General features: G+C 49.0%; 1 protein-coding gene across 1 annotated transcript in view; it reads right to left on the minus strand.

Moving 5' to 3' along the window:
- Positions 1-733: 733 nt before the first annotated feature.
- Positions 734-13,419, minus strand: part of ARK2C (arkadia (RNF111) C-terminal like ring finger ubiquitin ligase 2C) — a 102,199-nt gene continuing 89,513 nt past the window's right edge. The window contains exons 3-8 of the mRNA XM_061170040.1: positions 12,855-12,965; positions 8,358-8,487; positions 6,591-6,695; positions 6,185-6,280; positions 1,619-1,725; positions 734-1,111 (exon numbers count right to left, since the gene is read on the minus strand). Of these exons, the coding sequence (XP_061026023.1) occupies positions 994-1,111; positions 1,619-1,725; positions 6,185-6,280; positions 6,591-6,695; positions 8,358-8,487; positions 12,855-12,965 (667 nt within the window). The 3' untranslated portion in view covers positions 734-993. The remainder of the gene's footprint in view (positions 1,112-1,618; positions 1,726-6,184; positions 6,281-6,590; positions 6,696-8,357; positions 8,488-12,854; positions 12,966-13,419) is intronic.

Raw genomic sequence — 13,419 nt, forward strand, 5'->3', positions numbered from 1 at the left:
AGCTGAAAGCTGACGCCTCCTGGTTCAGTGTGGAACTGGGGGGAGGGGGGGATGGTTGGAGCTAAGTAGATGGGCTCTGGAAGTGGGGAGCCCTCCTTCAAGACAGACTTCTCCCCTTCGCCTACTCAAATGCTGCCTTCCCAACCCCAGCTGAGCCCCTCAGAGGCCCATCTAAGTCCCCATCTGCTCCTTTTCCAGTCCTCCTCTTTCCTGGGCGCCCCTCCACGCTCCGTGCACTGTAAACATGAGAAAAACAAAAGCCAAGAGAAAACAAAAACAAAAACAAAACGAGAACCCCCTCCCGCCTCCCAACCTGGGTGAAAAAAAATCATCCTTTTTCACCGTAAACAGGATTTGGCTTTTTTCTTCACCTTTGATTCCTTTTTCCTTTTCTCTCGTAAAGACGGGAAGATTCGGGCTGTCGTTGGTTGGTTCAGTCAGGCACCAAAACAAGAAACTCAATGAGAACTATTTGGTGCGGATTCGGTAACAGCGACATGTCCACCACAGATGACTAGAGCACCACACACGACATTTTTCTTAAGCTAACATGCTCTGGCTGCCATCCACAGAATTAGCTAGAGACCCCTACATGGTTTCTACGTGGTCAAGAGGTATATATACAATCCTTCGAAGGACAGGATTGAGGGGCCGGGCTATCAGCTAGGACCTGCAGGATCACATCTAGATTCTCAGCAGCATGGGCCCCCCCTTCCCACCCCTGCTCCGGGCACTGCCAGCTCCCTCCCTCCCACAAAGCAGGCAGATGGACATGGACGGACGGACGGGGCAGTCACCACTCTGCACAGGTGGGCCTCCCCCACCCCCTCCTTTCCTCAGACACGGATACCACCAACTCCTCTTTCCACAAAATGTGCTTGCAGGCTTATCCTCTACATCAAATGGCTCAGAAGGCAAAGTTTGGCTGCAAGGGCTATGGCCGTGGGGGGACCTGGTGAAGGAAAATGGGGCGTCCACGGGCTAATTCCTCCCTCAGCTGTCAGCTCCCAGTTGTGTCTCAATGTCCACTCGGCAGATGGGGCATTTCTTGCTCATGGCGAGCCACTGGTCCACACACAGTTGGTGAAAGAGATGCATACAGGGTAGGCGCCTGCAAGAGAGGAGGGTAAGTCAGAGGAATGGTCAAGGAGAAGGGCCCTGGGCTGTGCCAGGAGCCAAGGGACACTGATTAATCGGGGAACCAGGAGACTCACACCCAGGACCACTGGGGGACTGGCCAAACAAGGTTTTGGGAGCTCTGCCATGGAGTAAGGCTGTGGCTGGGATGGGAATTCATGACAGGAAGGAAAGCCCCAAGGCCCTCCTCCTCCTGGTCCTCCAGATCAACCTGAAATGAAGCCAGGACTTTGTCTGAGATCCATTCAGGCCAAATGTCTCCCCGTTCTCCTAGCTTTGTGTACGGGAGTCCACACCATGGGCGCCACACATCTAGAATGTTCCACACCCCCACCTTCCTAGGACAGCCACAGAGCACACTGTGCACACTTGGCACGTTCACACACGCGCACAGGCAAACAAGCATCCCTGACGCACGGTGCAGGACTGATCACCAATCACCATGAAGGAAGAGGGGGGACTCAAAAGGCGGGGCTCCTACCTCACATCTTCTCCATCTTCCAGCAGAGACAGACAGATTGTGCATTTCTCATCTGTGTCTGACTCCTCCCCCTCTTCCTTCTTGCCCTTGCCGTCCTGGGGTCTTCGCTGTGTGAAGCAGAGGAAGAGCACCGACTCACCTGGTGGCCCCTGTCTTTCATCCACAGCCTCCCCCTCCCTTTCAGCCTCTCTTCCCTGTGAGTCAGTCACTTTTTAAGTTCTGAAGTAACACCCAGACTTCTGTGCGCTTCCCAGACCCTTCTCCCTGCCTCCTCCCCATGCCCCCTCCTTGCTTCAGGATACAGAGTGCAGGAGTGGAGCAGGGGAAGAGGCCAAGCAGTTTTTGTTGTTCCAGGCAATTTATGTCCCAGGTATAAACTTTATACTGTCCTAGAGGCATAGAGTTTAGAAAGGAATTGAGTACCTAATGAACCAATCTTTGGAAAACTATGGCTTGTGCATAAACAGCTTCCTCTTTTCTAGTCCCCCTCATGCTGTCCACTCCTCCTTACATCCTTTCCAGCCTATATCCTTGCCTCCAGACTTCTCCCTCCACTTTCAGGTTCAGCATGCTTCATCTATCCATCCATCCATCCATCCTTCCATCCATTCATTCTTCTTTCCCTTCCTTCCTCCCTCCCTCCCTCCCTTCCTTCCTTCCTTCCTTCCTTCCTCTCTTTCTCTCAACTAATGTCTATTCACTTATTCATTCATTATGAGATGAAGGCAGATTTCCTCCACTGGGCATTACCTCCTATAATTTTTTTAAAAAGGTATTAATTTTTAAAAAAGGTAAGCACTAGTTCTAATACCATGTTAGACATCATGCAAGCACTCTGTTTATACTTGTTGACTTTAATTGTCCTGTTTTAAATTCTATGCTAATTATTTGAAGATAGTTAACTACTATGTAGAAAGTTCCAGGTTCTTAGATGGTGTGGACCATGGCTCACCCTACTTTAGATACTGCCCCACACTTGGTCAAGTACAAGGCACATCATTGGTGCTTAAAAAAATATTCTGGGGAGGAAGGAATCTAATCAGTGAATGGAATCAGCCCACTTTCTTGTTCCCATCTCCATGCTATGCAGTGAAACATTCTGATAATACCCACGGGAAGAAAACTAAACCTTTTCTCCCCTCTCCAGGGATAAGCAGACTTAAAGGTTATTTTGCCAAGAGAAATCTGAAGAGTCACAAGATAAAGACCACCCAGAGAGTGACTATGACCTTCGGGCCAGGCCTAAATGCCAGGTCTCCCCAGTCTGGTCCCTGGTCCTCAGCTCCGGAGTCTGAAGTAGTCTGGGGAATTGTGTAACCTCATTAGAACATACAAGAAAATCTATACCTTCTGCTCTCAGCCTCCCTGTGCCCTATACACCCCACTGCAATAAGTTTACCCTTAACCAGAAAATCAGAATTACATCCATAGTCCCATGTAATTGTCATGGGTTTGGAGTGTGAATGGAGTCATGATGATCTGCCTGCCTAAGAACCCAGCTCTGTTTGCTGGCGGAGTGGCCTTCTTTTAGTTGGCCCTTTGAGAAAAGGGAGTTCCATAAAAACTACCATTGAGACTATTTTCTATTGTTTTCTCCCATCATTATTCAGGATTTCCTTTTTATAGTTAATAATTTTAACTTAATAGTCCTACCTTGTTTTACTATATCTAATCTATATTTCTTTAAACTATATTGTCTCTTTTCAAATCTTATCCTATTTCTTCCTTTGTATTTTTAATCTTTTAGGTCTTCCAGTTTTTGTCTTCTCTTTTCATTATCTATGTAACTTTTATTTTAACTATAAGTTTCTTCAGCAGTTTTAATTTAGTATGTATTTTAAAGGTTCCCACACAGAACCTTATGTGGGAACTGTCCCTTTTGCCCTTACCTTCTCATTTTCATTAACATTCCATTTTCACTTTGATGTTATTGACATTAATTTTGTATGTAATTTTCATATCTTTTCCTAATTCTTGTTTTTTTGTATTTTCTTTTTGACTATATTTTTATTTATTCTTATCATATCATTGCTATTTTAAAATATCCTTTTTTGTTTTATATTATTTTACTCTCAGTTTAAATTTTTTAATTTTTTTTATATTTTGGGGGATCTTAAATGCTATCATTTTGCATTTTTAATTCTTCTTATTCCTGTTTTTATAATATTTTATTCCCCTAAGTCTCCTTTTATTCTCATAATTTTTTTAGCTCAACTCTTTATCTCATTGGTTCAGTCCATTTTCCCTTTTCATTTTTAGCATTAGTTCTTTTCCTTATCTCCTCTCGGCCTGTTGAAGTAATGACAGCTGAAGTGTGCATCTCTGGCAAGAGTGAGCCCACCCTGGTCAGGAAGGTAGAAGTTGTTCCCGGGCTCCTGAACGCACCTCACTCCCTTCCACGTCCTTCTGCAGAAGCTTCAAGCTCTCCCTCCAGAGAATGATCATTTTCTCCATGCAGATGACACGCTTAATTACTGAAATACTGTTGTTTCTTCTATTAACATACTATCCATGACTGACACATAATAGATGTGTCAGTAAATGTTGATTGGAATCACTGATGGATAAATCCAGTGCCTCCATGAGGAGCTGCATAGACCAAGGTTCATGTCTTTGACATTGACACCATGGGTACCTGGGCAAGCCTAGAATCAAGGTGAGAGCAGCTCCCTACTCCTGAGCACTCACCAGGCACTGGGCACTGTGCTAAGCCGTGTAAACGCACTGTCCCACTGAATCCCCAGAGTCCCCCTATGGCAGCTACTAACATATCTTTCCCATTTTGCATGAAAAAGGGCAAGGGAAGGGCCAGAAAAGCCAAGTAAGTTGTCCGGAGTTACACAGCTATAAGTGGTGGTTAGGGACTGAATGTTTGTCCCCCTCCCCCAAATTCATATGTTGAAGCCCTAACCACCCCTCCCAATATGATGGAGATGGGCCCTCTGGGGGGTAATTAGGTCTAGGTGAGGTCATGAAGGTAGGTCCCCCATGTTGGGATTGGTGCCCTTATAAGAAGGGGAAAAGACACCAGAGCTTCCTCTCTGCCATGTGAGGACACAGCAAGAAGTCAGCCGTCTGCCAGCCTGGAAGAGAGCCCTCACCAAGAACCAAATCTGCCAGTGCCTTGGTCTTGGACTTCCCAGCCTCCAAAACTGTCAGAAATAAATGTCTGTTGTTTAAGCCACCAAGTAGAAGGTATTTTGTTATAGCAGCCCAAAGACAGTAGTAAAACTGAAATTCAAAACTGGCCCCGTCTGTTTCCAACACCTAGTGCTCACAACCACTGCAGCCTATGGCCTCCAGAGGGGGTGAAGATGGGCTCCGGCTTGACCACCGGGAGCATTTTCCTGCTCCAAGTTTCTCAGTGCTTGTCAAGCTTTTAATTCCTAAATTTTAAAAAGTATTTATTTACCTGTTTTCATAGCAGACTTTATTTCATAGAGCAGTGTTAGTTTATTCGAAAACTGAGCAGAAAATACAGCGTGTTCCCTCCCTTCCCCTCTCAAAACTCACAGAGTTTGCCCTATTAATATCTTGCACTAGTGTGGTACATTTGTTACAACTGATGCACCAAGAGTGATACATCATTATTAATAAAGTCCATTAATTTACATTAGGGTTCTAAGGGTTTAACAAATACATAATGTCATGTCATGTCCACCATTACAGTAGCATAAAAAAATAGTTTCACTGCCCTAAAGGTCTCCTATCATCCACCTATTCATTTGCCTATCCCTCTCCTAAAGCCCCTGGCAACAATGGATCTTTTTACTGTCTACTCTTACCTTTTCTAGAAAGCTGTGTATTTGGAATCATACAGTATGCAGCCTTTTCAAGTCAGCTTCTTTCACTTAGTAATATGCATTTAATACATATTTTCTGCATCACATCTATTCATGGCTTAATAGCTTATTTTTTTAAATCATGGAATAATATTCCATTGTATGGGTCTACCAAAGTTTACTTACCCATTTACTTATTGAAAGACAGATTGGTTACTTCCACATTTCTTATTTATTTGAATTTTTTTTTAATTTAACTCCAATTCCTGGGCTCCAATCCTACTCCAGAGTCTTGAGCAATAACCCTGGAGAGTCTTCCTCCACAGGCTTAGGGTAGAGCCTGTGAATCTGTGGCTTTAAAAGCAGCCCACGTGAACCTGACGCTCACCGAGGACTGGAAACCTACGCTCTGAAGCCTTAGCCGCCTGTTTGTCCACATGCGAGATTGGACTTGGGATCTTTTCTAAGGTAAATCTTAGCCTTCAGTGCAGGTGCTCCCTTGGCCCTCCTCATTCAGATACAAACATTCATCTGCCTGTACACCCACCCAGTACACCCACTCACAAGTCCACATGCACACACACATACCCAGCTCCCCTCCTGGTCACACCTGGCAGAAGCAAGGGAGAAGACCCTGGGAAGGTAGCAGAGCTTCAGAGCATCTAGCCAGAGCAAAAGCTTCTAGATTTCGGACCGTGCCTCTCGGTGGAAAGCTGGGCCAGGGTCAACTAGATCGTCCCCACCCCAACCCCAACTATGCAGGCTGACCTGCTGGTTGGCTCACCTTCTTGTACTTGTGGGGGAAGGTGAACCTCTCAATGGTGTTCTGTACGGCTCCCCGAGTCACATTTCCCAACCTGTCCTCGAGCTGCAGCAGCTCCTACAAAGAGAGAACATGTGGATGTGTGCATTCTGCACGTGCAAACACGTACATGCACTCATGATAAGGAGGAGGGGCACTGACAGACTTCTGCAAAGCATTCACGTCGTCGGGAAGAACTTGTCAGATGCTCAAAGACTGCGAGATCTCTACTCACTCTCTTTTTCTCTCTCCTACTCTCAACCCTGAGGCTACGCCTACCACCCATGCCCTCCCCACCAGCCGGGGAAGGAGGGGACAGTGGCATCTCCACCAACCCAGCGGGAGCCAGGCTGACGGGAGGGTCCCCAGACAGAGGGGCGGGGCGTACCTCATAGCTCTCCCGCACAGCGGAGGTGTGTCTGCTGGCATTCAGTCCCTGGAGAGCAAGGAAGTGAAGCTGAGGGTAAGGGTAGTTTCGGATTTCATGGACGACCTGTTGGGGAGAAAACGCCTCAGACAGGATTCCAGGCTCCAAGAGCCCAGCTTCTGACTCCCCCTCCCGTAGCCAATCAGCGCACCCCTGAGATGTTGCGGTGTTCGGAAGCGCTGTGTTTCCTCCTCCTGTGTCCCCCTCTCCTCATCCAGAACCAAGCCTGGGCCGAACCAGCCCCAGAAAGAATGACAAAATCAGTAAAGTAACAACTAACCTGACTGGGCATTTATTTCATGGCAGGCACTGTTAAGCCCTTCAAACGATTAATTGAATCATCTCACCTGATCTGTAACCTGGGTGCAATTACTATTCCCATTTTGCTGATAGGGTAAGTGAGACACAAACGGATGAAGTAAGTGACAGAACCGTGGTTTCAAACCCAGGCAGTCGGATGGCAAAGTTCACTCCCTTCCCCTCTGCTCTGTACTGCCCAGAACAGGGTGGGGCAAGTGAGGGCACAAAATTTAAGGAGACACCGAATGACTCAGTAACCAAGATAAATAATACTTTAATGTAGTATTTTAAAATCAAAATTAACGCAAAAAATCCATAATGAACAAATTATCAAAATTTTAAATAAAAACAGGATCTGATCCTTTCCTTGCACGGCCCTGCCTCACTCACCTCACCCTGACCCTCACCCTGTCTCCAGCTGTGAGTCAGACCTCCTCAGCTTACTCCTGCACGATCCTGGACTTAATCTTTCTATGCCTCAGTTTGCCAATGTGTAAAACAGGGATAAAACCTTCCGTGTGGTGTTTTTGCGAGGCTAGTGATTAGAACAGTGCCTGGTATGCAATGAGTGCTCAATAACCACTAGCTTTTATTCTTGGGAGATGGTGCCTCATAAGGCGAACCTTAGAACTTCCGAGCTGACAAGGCTTCTGGGATTATTCATCCAAGCCTCTCATTTTACAAATGAGGAGACTGAGGTGCTGAGTGGTTAAAGGGCAAAGGCAAGGGCTGGAAGGGCCGAATTATGCTCTAGGGCAGCAGCATGAAGAAGCTGTCTGGAAATAAGATTTTCAATCAGCCTTTCACTGCTTTAGTGGACTATCTTCACCTTCATTCCACACAGCTCGGGATGCCAGGTATACAAAGGCCCCAAACCCAACCAGATCCTCCCACAGTCGCCACACCCTGCAGCGCTGAAGGCCGGCCCTCTGCACAAGGCAGCACCAGATCAGCAGGCAGCCCCAGGCGCCACTTCTGGGGTCTCTTGTGTTCCCCACACCAGGCATCTTCATCCCACTTCACGGATAAGTAAAACCAAAGCCCCGGGAGAAGCTGACCCAATAAATTAACTAAATGAGGCCACATGGGGTCCAGGGACTACGCTGCTTGCTCTTAGCCCTGAGCCTTCCCCCCACCCTCCCTCACTTCACCCCCCACCCCCCCCAGACCGGGGCCTGCCACAGGGTCCCTTGCCCCACCCCCAGTGCCCCACCTCCTTTCAGCAGCGCTGGCTTCTGGTCCAGCAGCTTTGCTTTCTTTCGCCTTCAAGCCCAGTTGGGAATAGGAGCTGGGAGGGGAGGGGAGCGGCTGACCTGCCTGTGCTCAGGACACAGCCGGGCAGGACACAAGGGAGCCACAGGCCTCAGCCCACCATTGGCACCAACAGGCAGCAAGGGAGTCAATTTCCTGGCAGAGCCTCTCACTCACCATCTGCGTGGAGGAGGAGTTTCGGGGAAAGTGGTGCATTCGAGGAGTCGCTAGGTAATGCTGATAGTGCTGAGGCATGGGCCGCACCTGGAACTGAGCGGGACTCAAGCCGGTGTCCACACTGAGATCCCTGCAGGGACACAGCCACGGTGAAGCACAGGTGATCCGGCCATCGGGTTGCAGAAGGGACCTCAGACATCAAGCCCGTCGAGTAGAATCAGAGTCACAAACTGCCAGAGCTGCAAGGGATTCAGTCTCGCCTAGCCCTGCCCCTCTCTTTATGGCGTAGGGAACCGAGACTCAGAGAAGGAAGGGCTCTGCTAGATCGAAGGAACTAGAATAGTCTGGGCCTCATACTACTTGAGACTAGTGCACCAAAGCTCCCTCCCAAGACAAAGCCCATCCCTGAGAGAAATGCTGAAAGAGGAATCCAAATAAGCCGATCACAGATACAGAACAAAGGAATGACAGCTCCAGATAAAGTGGAGGGGGGAAGAGGCCATACTTTTACCACTTTGAGAAAATAATAGGAGAGGGACCTGCAGCTGTGAGGCAGGAAAGCTTTCCTGGACCACCGCCCCTGCTCCTCACCATACAGGAAACTCATTTCACTTAAAAATCAATCAACTGAAAAGAATCCAGTGTTCCTTGGAAAATGGCTAAGTTCCGGTCTGAGACAGAAAAAAAAAAAAATGTGCAAAATGAGATTGAAACATCTTGTCATAACTAAAAGCAAGGAAGTTATCAAGGTCAAGTCAAAAGGATTCGGGAACCATCAGATTGAAACATCTTGTCATAACTAAAAGCAAGGAAGTTATCAAGGTCAAGTCAAAAGGATTCGGGAACCATCCTGGAGAGGCTCCCACTGGCAGAGTTTGGGCTTTTTGTATCAATGAGTGTAACTGCAATAGACTGAAATACATCAAATAGGTTCAAATCCATGAGAATGAAATGATGCTAAAGAAAGCTGGTCCCCTTTGAAGGATGCTAGGGAACCAATGCTTCATTTTGAAAACTAATAAATAAAGGGGAAGAACCAAACATTTATCCTGCCTTTCCTCCGTTAACTGTACTTCAGGGTAACCAAATCGTGGATGAAGGAAAATTGCTCTTTATGAAAGTTTTCTAGCTAATAAATGAATAAGGAATGATTGAATTATTTGTCACCTTCTTTCATCCCCTAAAGAAATAAAGGATCTGGGAGAAGATTATCAATTGCTACTAACATCACACAGGAGAGACAGCCAGCTATCTGCTGGAAGCACCTCATATGAAGTGTTTTTTGCCAAAAAATGCAAGCTGAAGCTGAATCTGCTCAAGTTGCAACCTGGGTGCCAGTGTAGAGTGAGTTTAGCAAACCAAGGGGTGTCTGAGGTGACACCTCCAGAGCGTAACCAGCAAAATCCAGATGAGGGAAAACTACAGGAGAAAAAGCCTGATTCAACAAATACATTTTTTTTTTAATATGAGGAGCATTAAAGGAATTTCTGCTTCCAGCTGTGATGTCTATACAGTATGACATATATATATTCCTACATTTCCTCTCTATATTAGCCCACATCCCTGGAACAACTCCGGATGAGTCCGTCACTTGGGACATGAGGTAACTCTTGGAGCCAGTTGGAAGCAAACTCAGAAATTCTCTTAGTCCAGCCCCTCACTTTCACAGGCCCAGCGGAGGCCTGAAGAAGGCCAGTGCCTAATCCATGGCCCCGGGCTAGCCAGTTAGGGGCTCCAGGGTTTCCGATCCTCGCCTGGGCTCACCCCATGACCTGCCTCGGGGAAAGGAGTTCCCCGGGGCACCTCACATGGCAGAAACTCTGACTCTTAGCACCTGCCCAGCAGTCCCAGGGAATCCAACAGATTCAAAGTAGCAGAGAGATGTTCAGGGAATTCTACCAAAAGCAAAGTCCCAAGGAACTGGGAACAGAATCCCTCCAATTCTAGGAATGCTGAGTGGAGAAGCAAAAGGCACCTCAGCCCTCAGATGAGAGGGGTGATCTGCCCAGGTTGGGCCTGAGTGGGCTCTGGGATCCCCTTTTATCATCTCATCAAAAATCCCTTCCCAAACCCAGGATCCTCGAACAGGGCTCCTTTGCTGAGTCTGAGCTGCTTGCAGGGGAAGGACGGTAGGAAGCTCTCACCACTACCCCCCCTCTCCCAGGTGCCCAGGCAGGGCTAGGGCTGGGTGGCCGAGAGGGCTGCCATCTGCACTGGGGGCAGAGTCAGAACTGTGAAGCCAGGACTGAGTCAGAGGAGCACGATGAGGACGGACACACTGGAGCAAGGCTCAAGGTCAGGGTCAAGTTATCGGGCCCAGGCCAGAAAGGGGGGGTTGGGGGGGATTTACCCCCCAAGGCCTGCTGCTCCCACACACTCCCAGGCCAGGATGCTCAGTGAGAGCAGCTGCTTGGGTAGGGCTAGAATCTCCTAAAGTAAGGCGGGGAGGGCCAGGCAGCCTCAGGCCTGGGGCTGGCCGAGAGCTATTGGGGCATGCCAATTCCTGGAATGACTAGGGCAGAAGTCAGTGGTTTCTGATGATTCTCTAAAGGAAAGGGGGGTGCGCAGACACACTCCCCACCTCCTCCCTCCCAGGGATCCTTGCAGAGGGTGAGAGCAGCCCCTCCTATAATGCATTTCCTGTCATCTAATTTCCAGACCTCACATCTCCTGGCAGAAGAGGCCTCCCTGGAAAAGAGGGGTGGGATGAAAAGCCCCTCGTCACCACTTGGCTGGCCCTTGCTGGAGCAGAGCTGATTACAGGGAGGAGAAAGGGCCTCCTATTTGGGAAGTGGGGACAGGACAGGCAGAAAGGGCCCAGGGTGGACCCGGGAAGGACTCAGCCCAGGGGCCTCCCAGCGTCCCCTGCTGGGGCACAGGCCAGCCTCTCAGGGCCCCAGCCTCTATGTTTCTCCAGGCAAGCAGGGATCAGGAATGCAGAGCAACAGAAATGAGTGAGGAGCACAGGAGATTTGGCCAAATAAAGCAAGCTGGCGGCCTAACCCGCACCGCCCCTCCGGCATCTCAGCAGCACCCCCCTCACTGCGTCTCCCATCCCCTCCCACTTGCCACGCTGGACCTTGTTCAGATCCCTCAGCCGTACACAAGGACCCCAGGTGCTCTGTGTGCTGAAGAGAATTAAATTGGATTGACTTGCCTGCTGAGGGACAGAATTTCATCCAAACAACGATTAAATCTTCCTAATTTGAACCTGCTAATTAGAAAAAGGCTGGGCTGAAGCTGGCCGTGGTGCAATCTATCTTTTAGGAGAACGTTAAATCTAACAGAGAAAACCTGAGAACTACCAAAGGCTGGAGACACGGAACCTGTTAAAGCAACAATTTCCTGCACCTAGAAGCACCTTTAAGCGTCCAGTCAACCAGAACTACCCTTTTGAACCATTCCTGGGTGTCCGGTCCTAGGCTGCTTCCAAAGCAACCCTTGCCCACACCAGTTTGCCTGACTAAATGGCTGAGTAATGACACTAATGCACGTCTGTTTTTTAAATAGCCCATCCCTTTCCGTTGAGGTTTTTTGTTTGTTTTTACATTCTTTAAAACACACACACACACACACACACTTTTTTACCTCAAAGTTGCAAAAAATTCCTGGATACTCTTCACTCAGATTCCCCAAGTGTTAAAATTTTACTACCTTGCTGCATTTCTATTTCCTTCTCTCTCTCCATGTATACATCCATACATACAAACACACACACAGAGTTCTCTGAGGATTTTTTTCCCTAAACTATTTAAAAATAAGTTGCAGGCATGATGCTCTTTACCTCTAAATACTTTAGTGAACTACACATCTTTTTCAAGTGTTCAGGTGTTTAGATCCAACCCTAGTTTAGGTCAGCCCTCCCCTGAGCTAGAACCTGTGAGTAGGGTGGGACCAAGTACCCAAAACAAAGCAATACTGCATCCCAGGGCAACAAAGACCTCTGTCCTGAGTGCAGGAGACTGTGGGAAGACTTCACAGGGGCCCGCTGCCTACAAAGACACCACAACCAAACCCTCAACCTCTCCCCAGCCAATCTCCCCAGTCCTTGCCTCCAACCCAGCTGGCTCTATCTCCATGAGCCTGTTTTGCCTGGCTGGCATGCCCTGGCACTTCTCTCTGGACTCCTCAAGTCCCATCCCCTCCAGGAAGCCTTCCCTGACCATGCTAGCTCCTGAGACTCTCCCTTCCGCCCCCCTCCCAGGGACCACTGGTTCACAGCACTCCCTGAGCTTGGGAAATGCTTTGCATTCCTGTCCCCTCCTCCCCTGCAGTACCATGAGCACTGAGCCCAAGGCTGGGCACATGATGGCACCTAGCCACATCTGAGCTCATTGCTGGAACCAGGACCTTGGGGGGCCATCTGGCCCTGAGGGTGGACAGGGCAAAAGCTGGGGCTTGAAGACTAGGACTCCGGCATCATTGAAGTGAAGGAAACAGGAACTCCATGGATCAGACAAGACCCTCCTCCCTCCCTCCCCCAGGGACCCCACTCACCAGTCAGTGCCCTCAGCCAAATACCTGGGCTGAGGTGTCTGTAGTTGGTGGCCAAAGTCGAAGCTGGGGTGGAGGCGGTGAGGGTGGACAGACACTCGCTCCTGACTCCGCCTGCACCGGAAAGGAAGGAGGAATCCAGGTGTCAGGGCTGCCCAGGGCCAGCCCAGCTCACAGGAGTGCTCAGCAGCCCCAGCCCACAGCCTACGTATGGAGCAGTGGCCTTCAGCCCTCTTCCCAAACTCCAAGGAAGCTTCCTGGGCAGCAGCCAATGACTCAGAAATTCCTGCTGTCTCTGGGCTGCCCACTATACTGAGCCTCTCCCTGGGTGCGACTGCTGCAGGTCAGCTGTCTCACCCGGTCTCTTTGGCTCCTCTGCTCCTTCTCCTACTACTCCCCTCTGTCCTTGGTGGGATGTATTCAGGACACACAGACCGGCCTCCTGTAGGCTCTCCCACCTCTGTGCACCCCCTCTGCTCCCACCATGCTCTTCTCCTCTCCTCCACCCTGTCCACACTCTTCCCAATTTTCATGGCCCAGGGCAAAGCCACCTCCTCCAGGAAGGCCT

Source organism: Eubalaena glacialis, chromosome 15, assembly GCF_028564815.1.
Source record: "Eubalaena glacialis isolate mEubGla1 chromosome 15, mEubGla1.1.hap2.+ XY, whole genome shotgun sequence".
NCBI lineage: Eukaryota > Metazoa > Chordata > Mammalia > Artiodactyla > Balaenidae > Eubalaena > Eubalaena glacialis.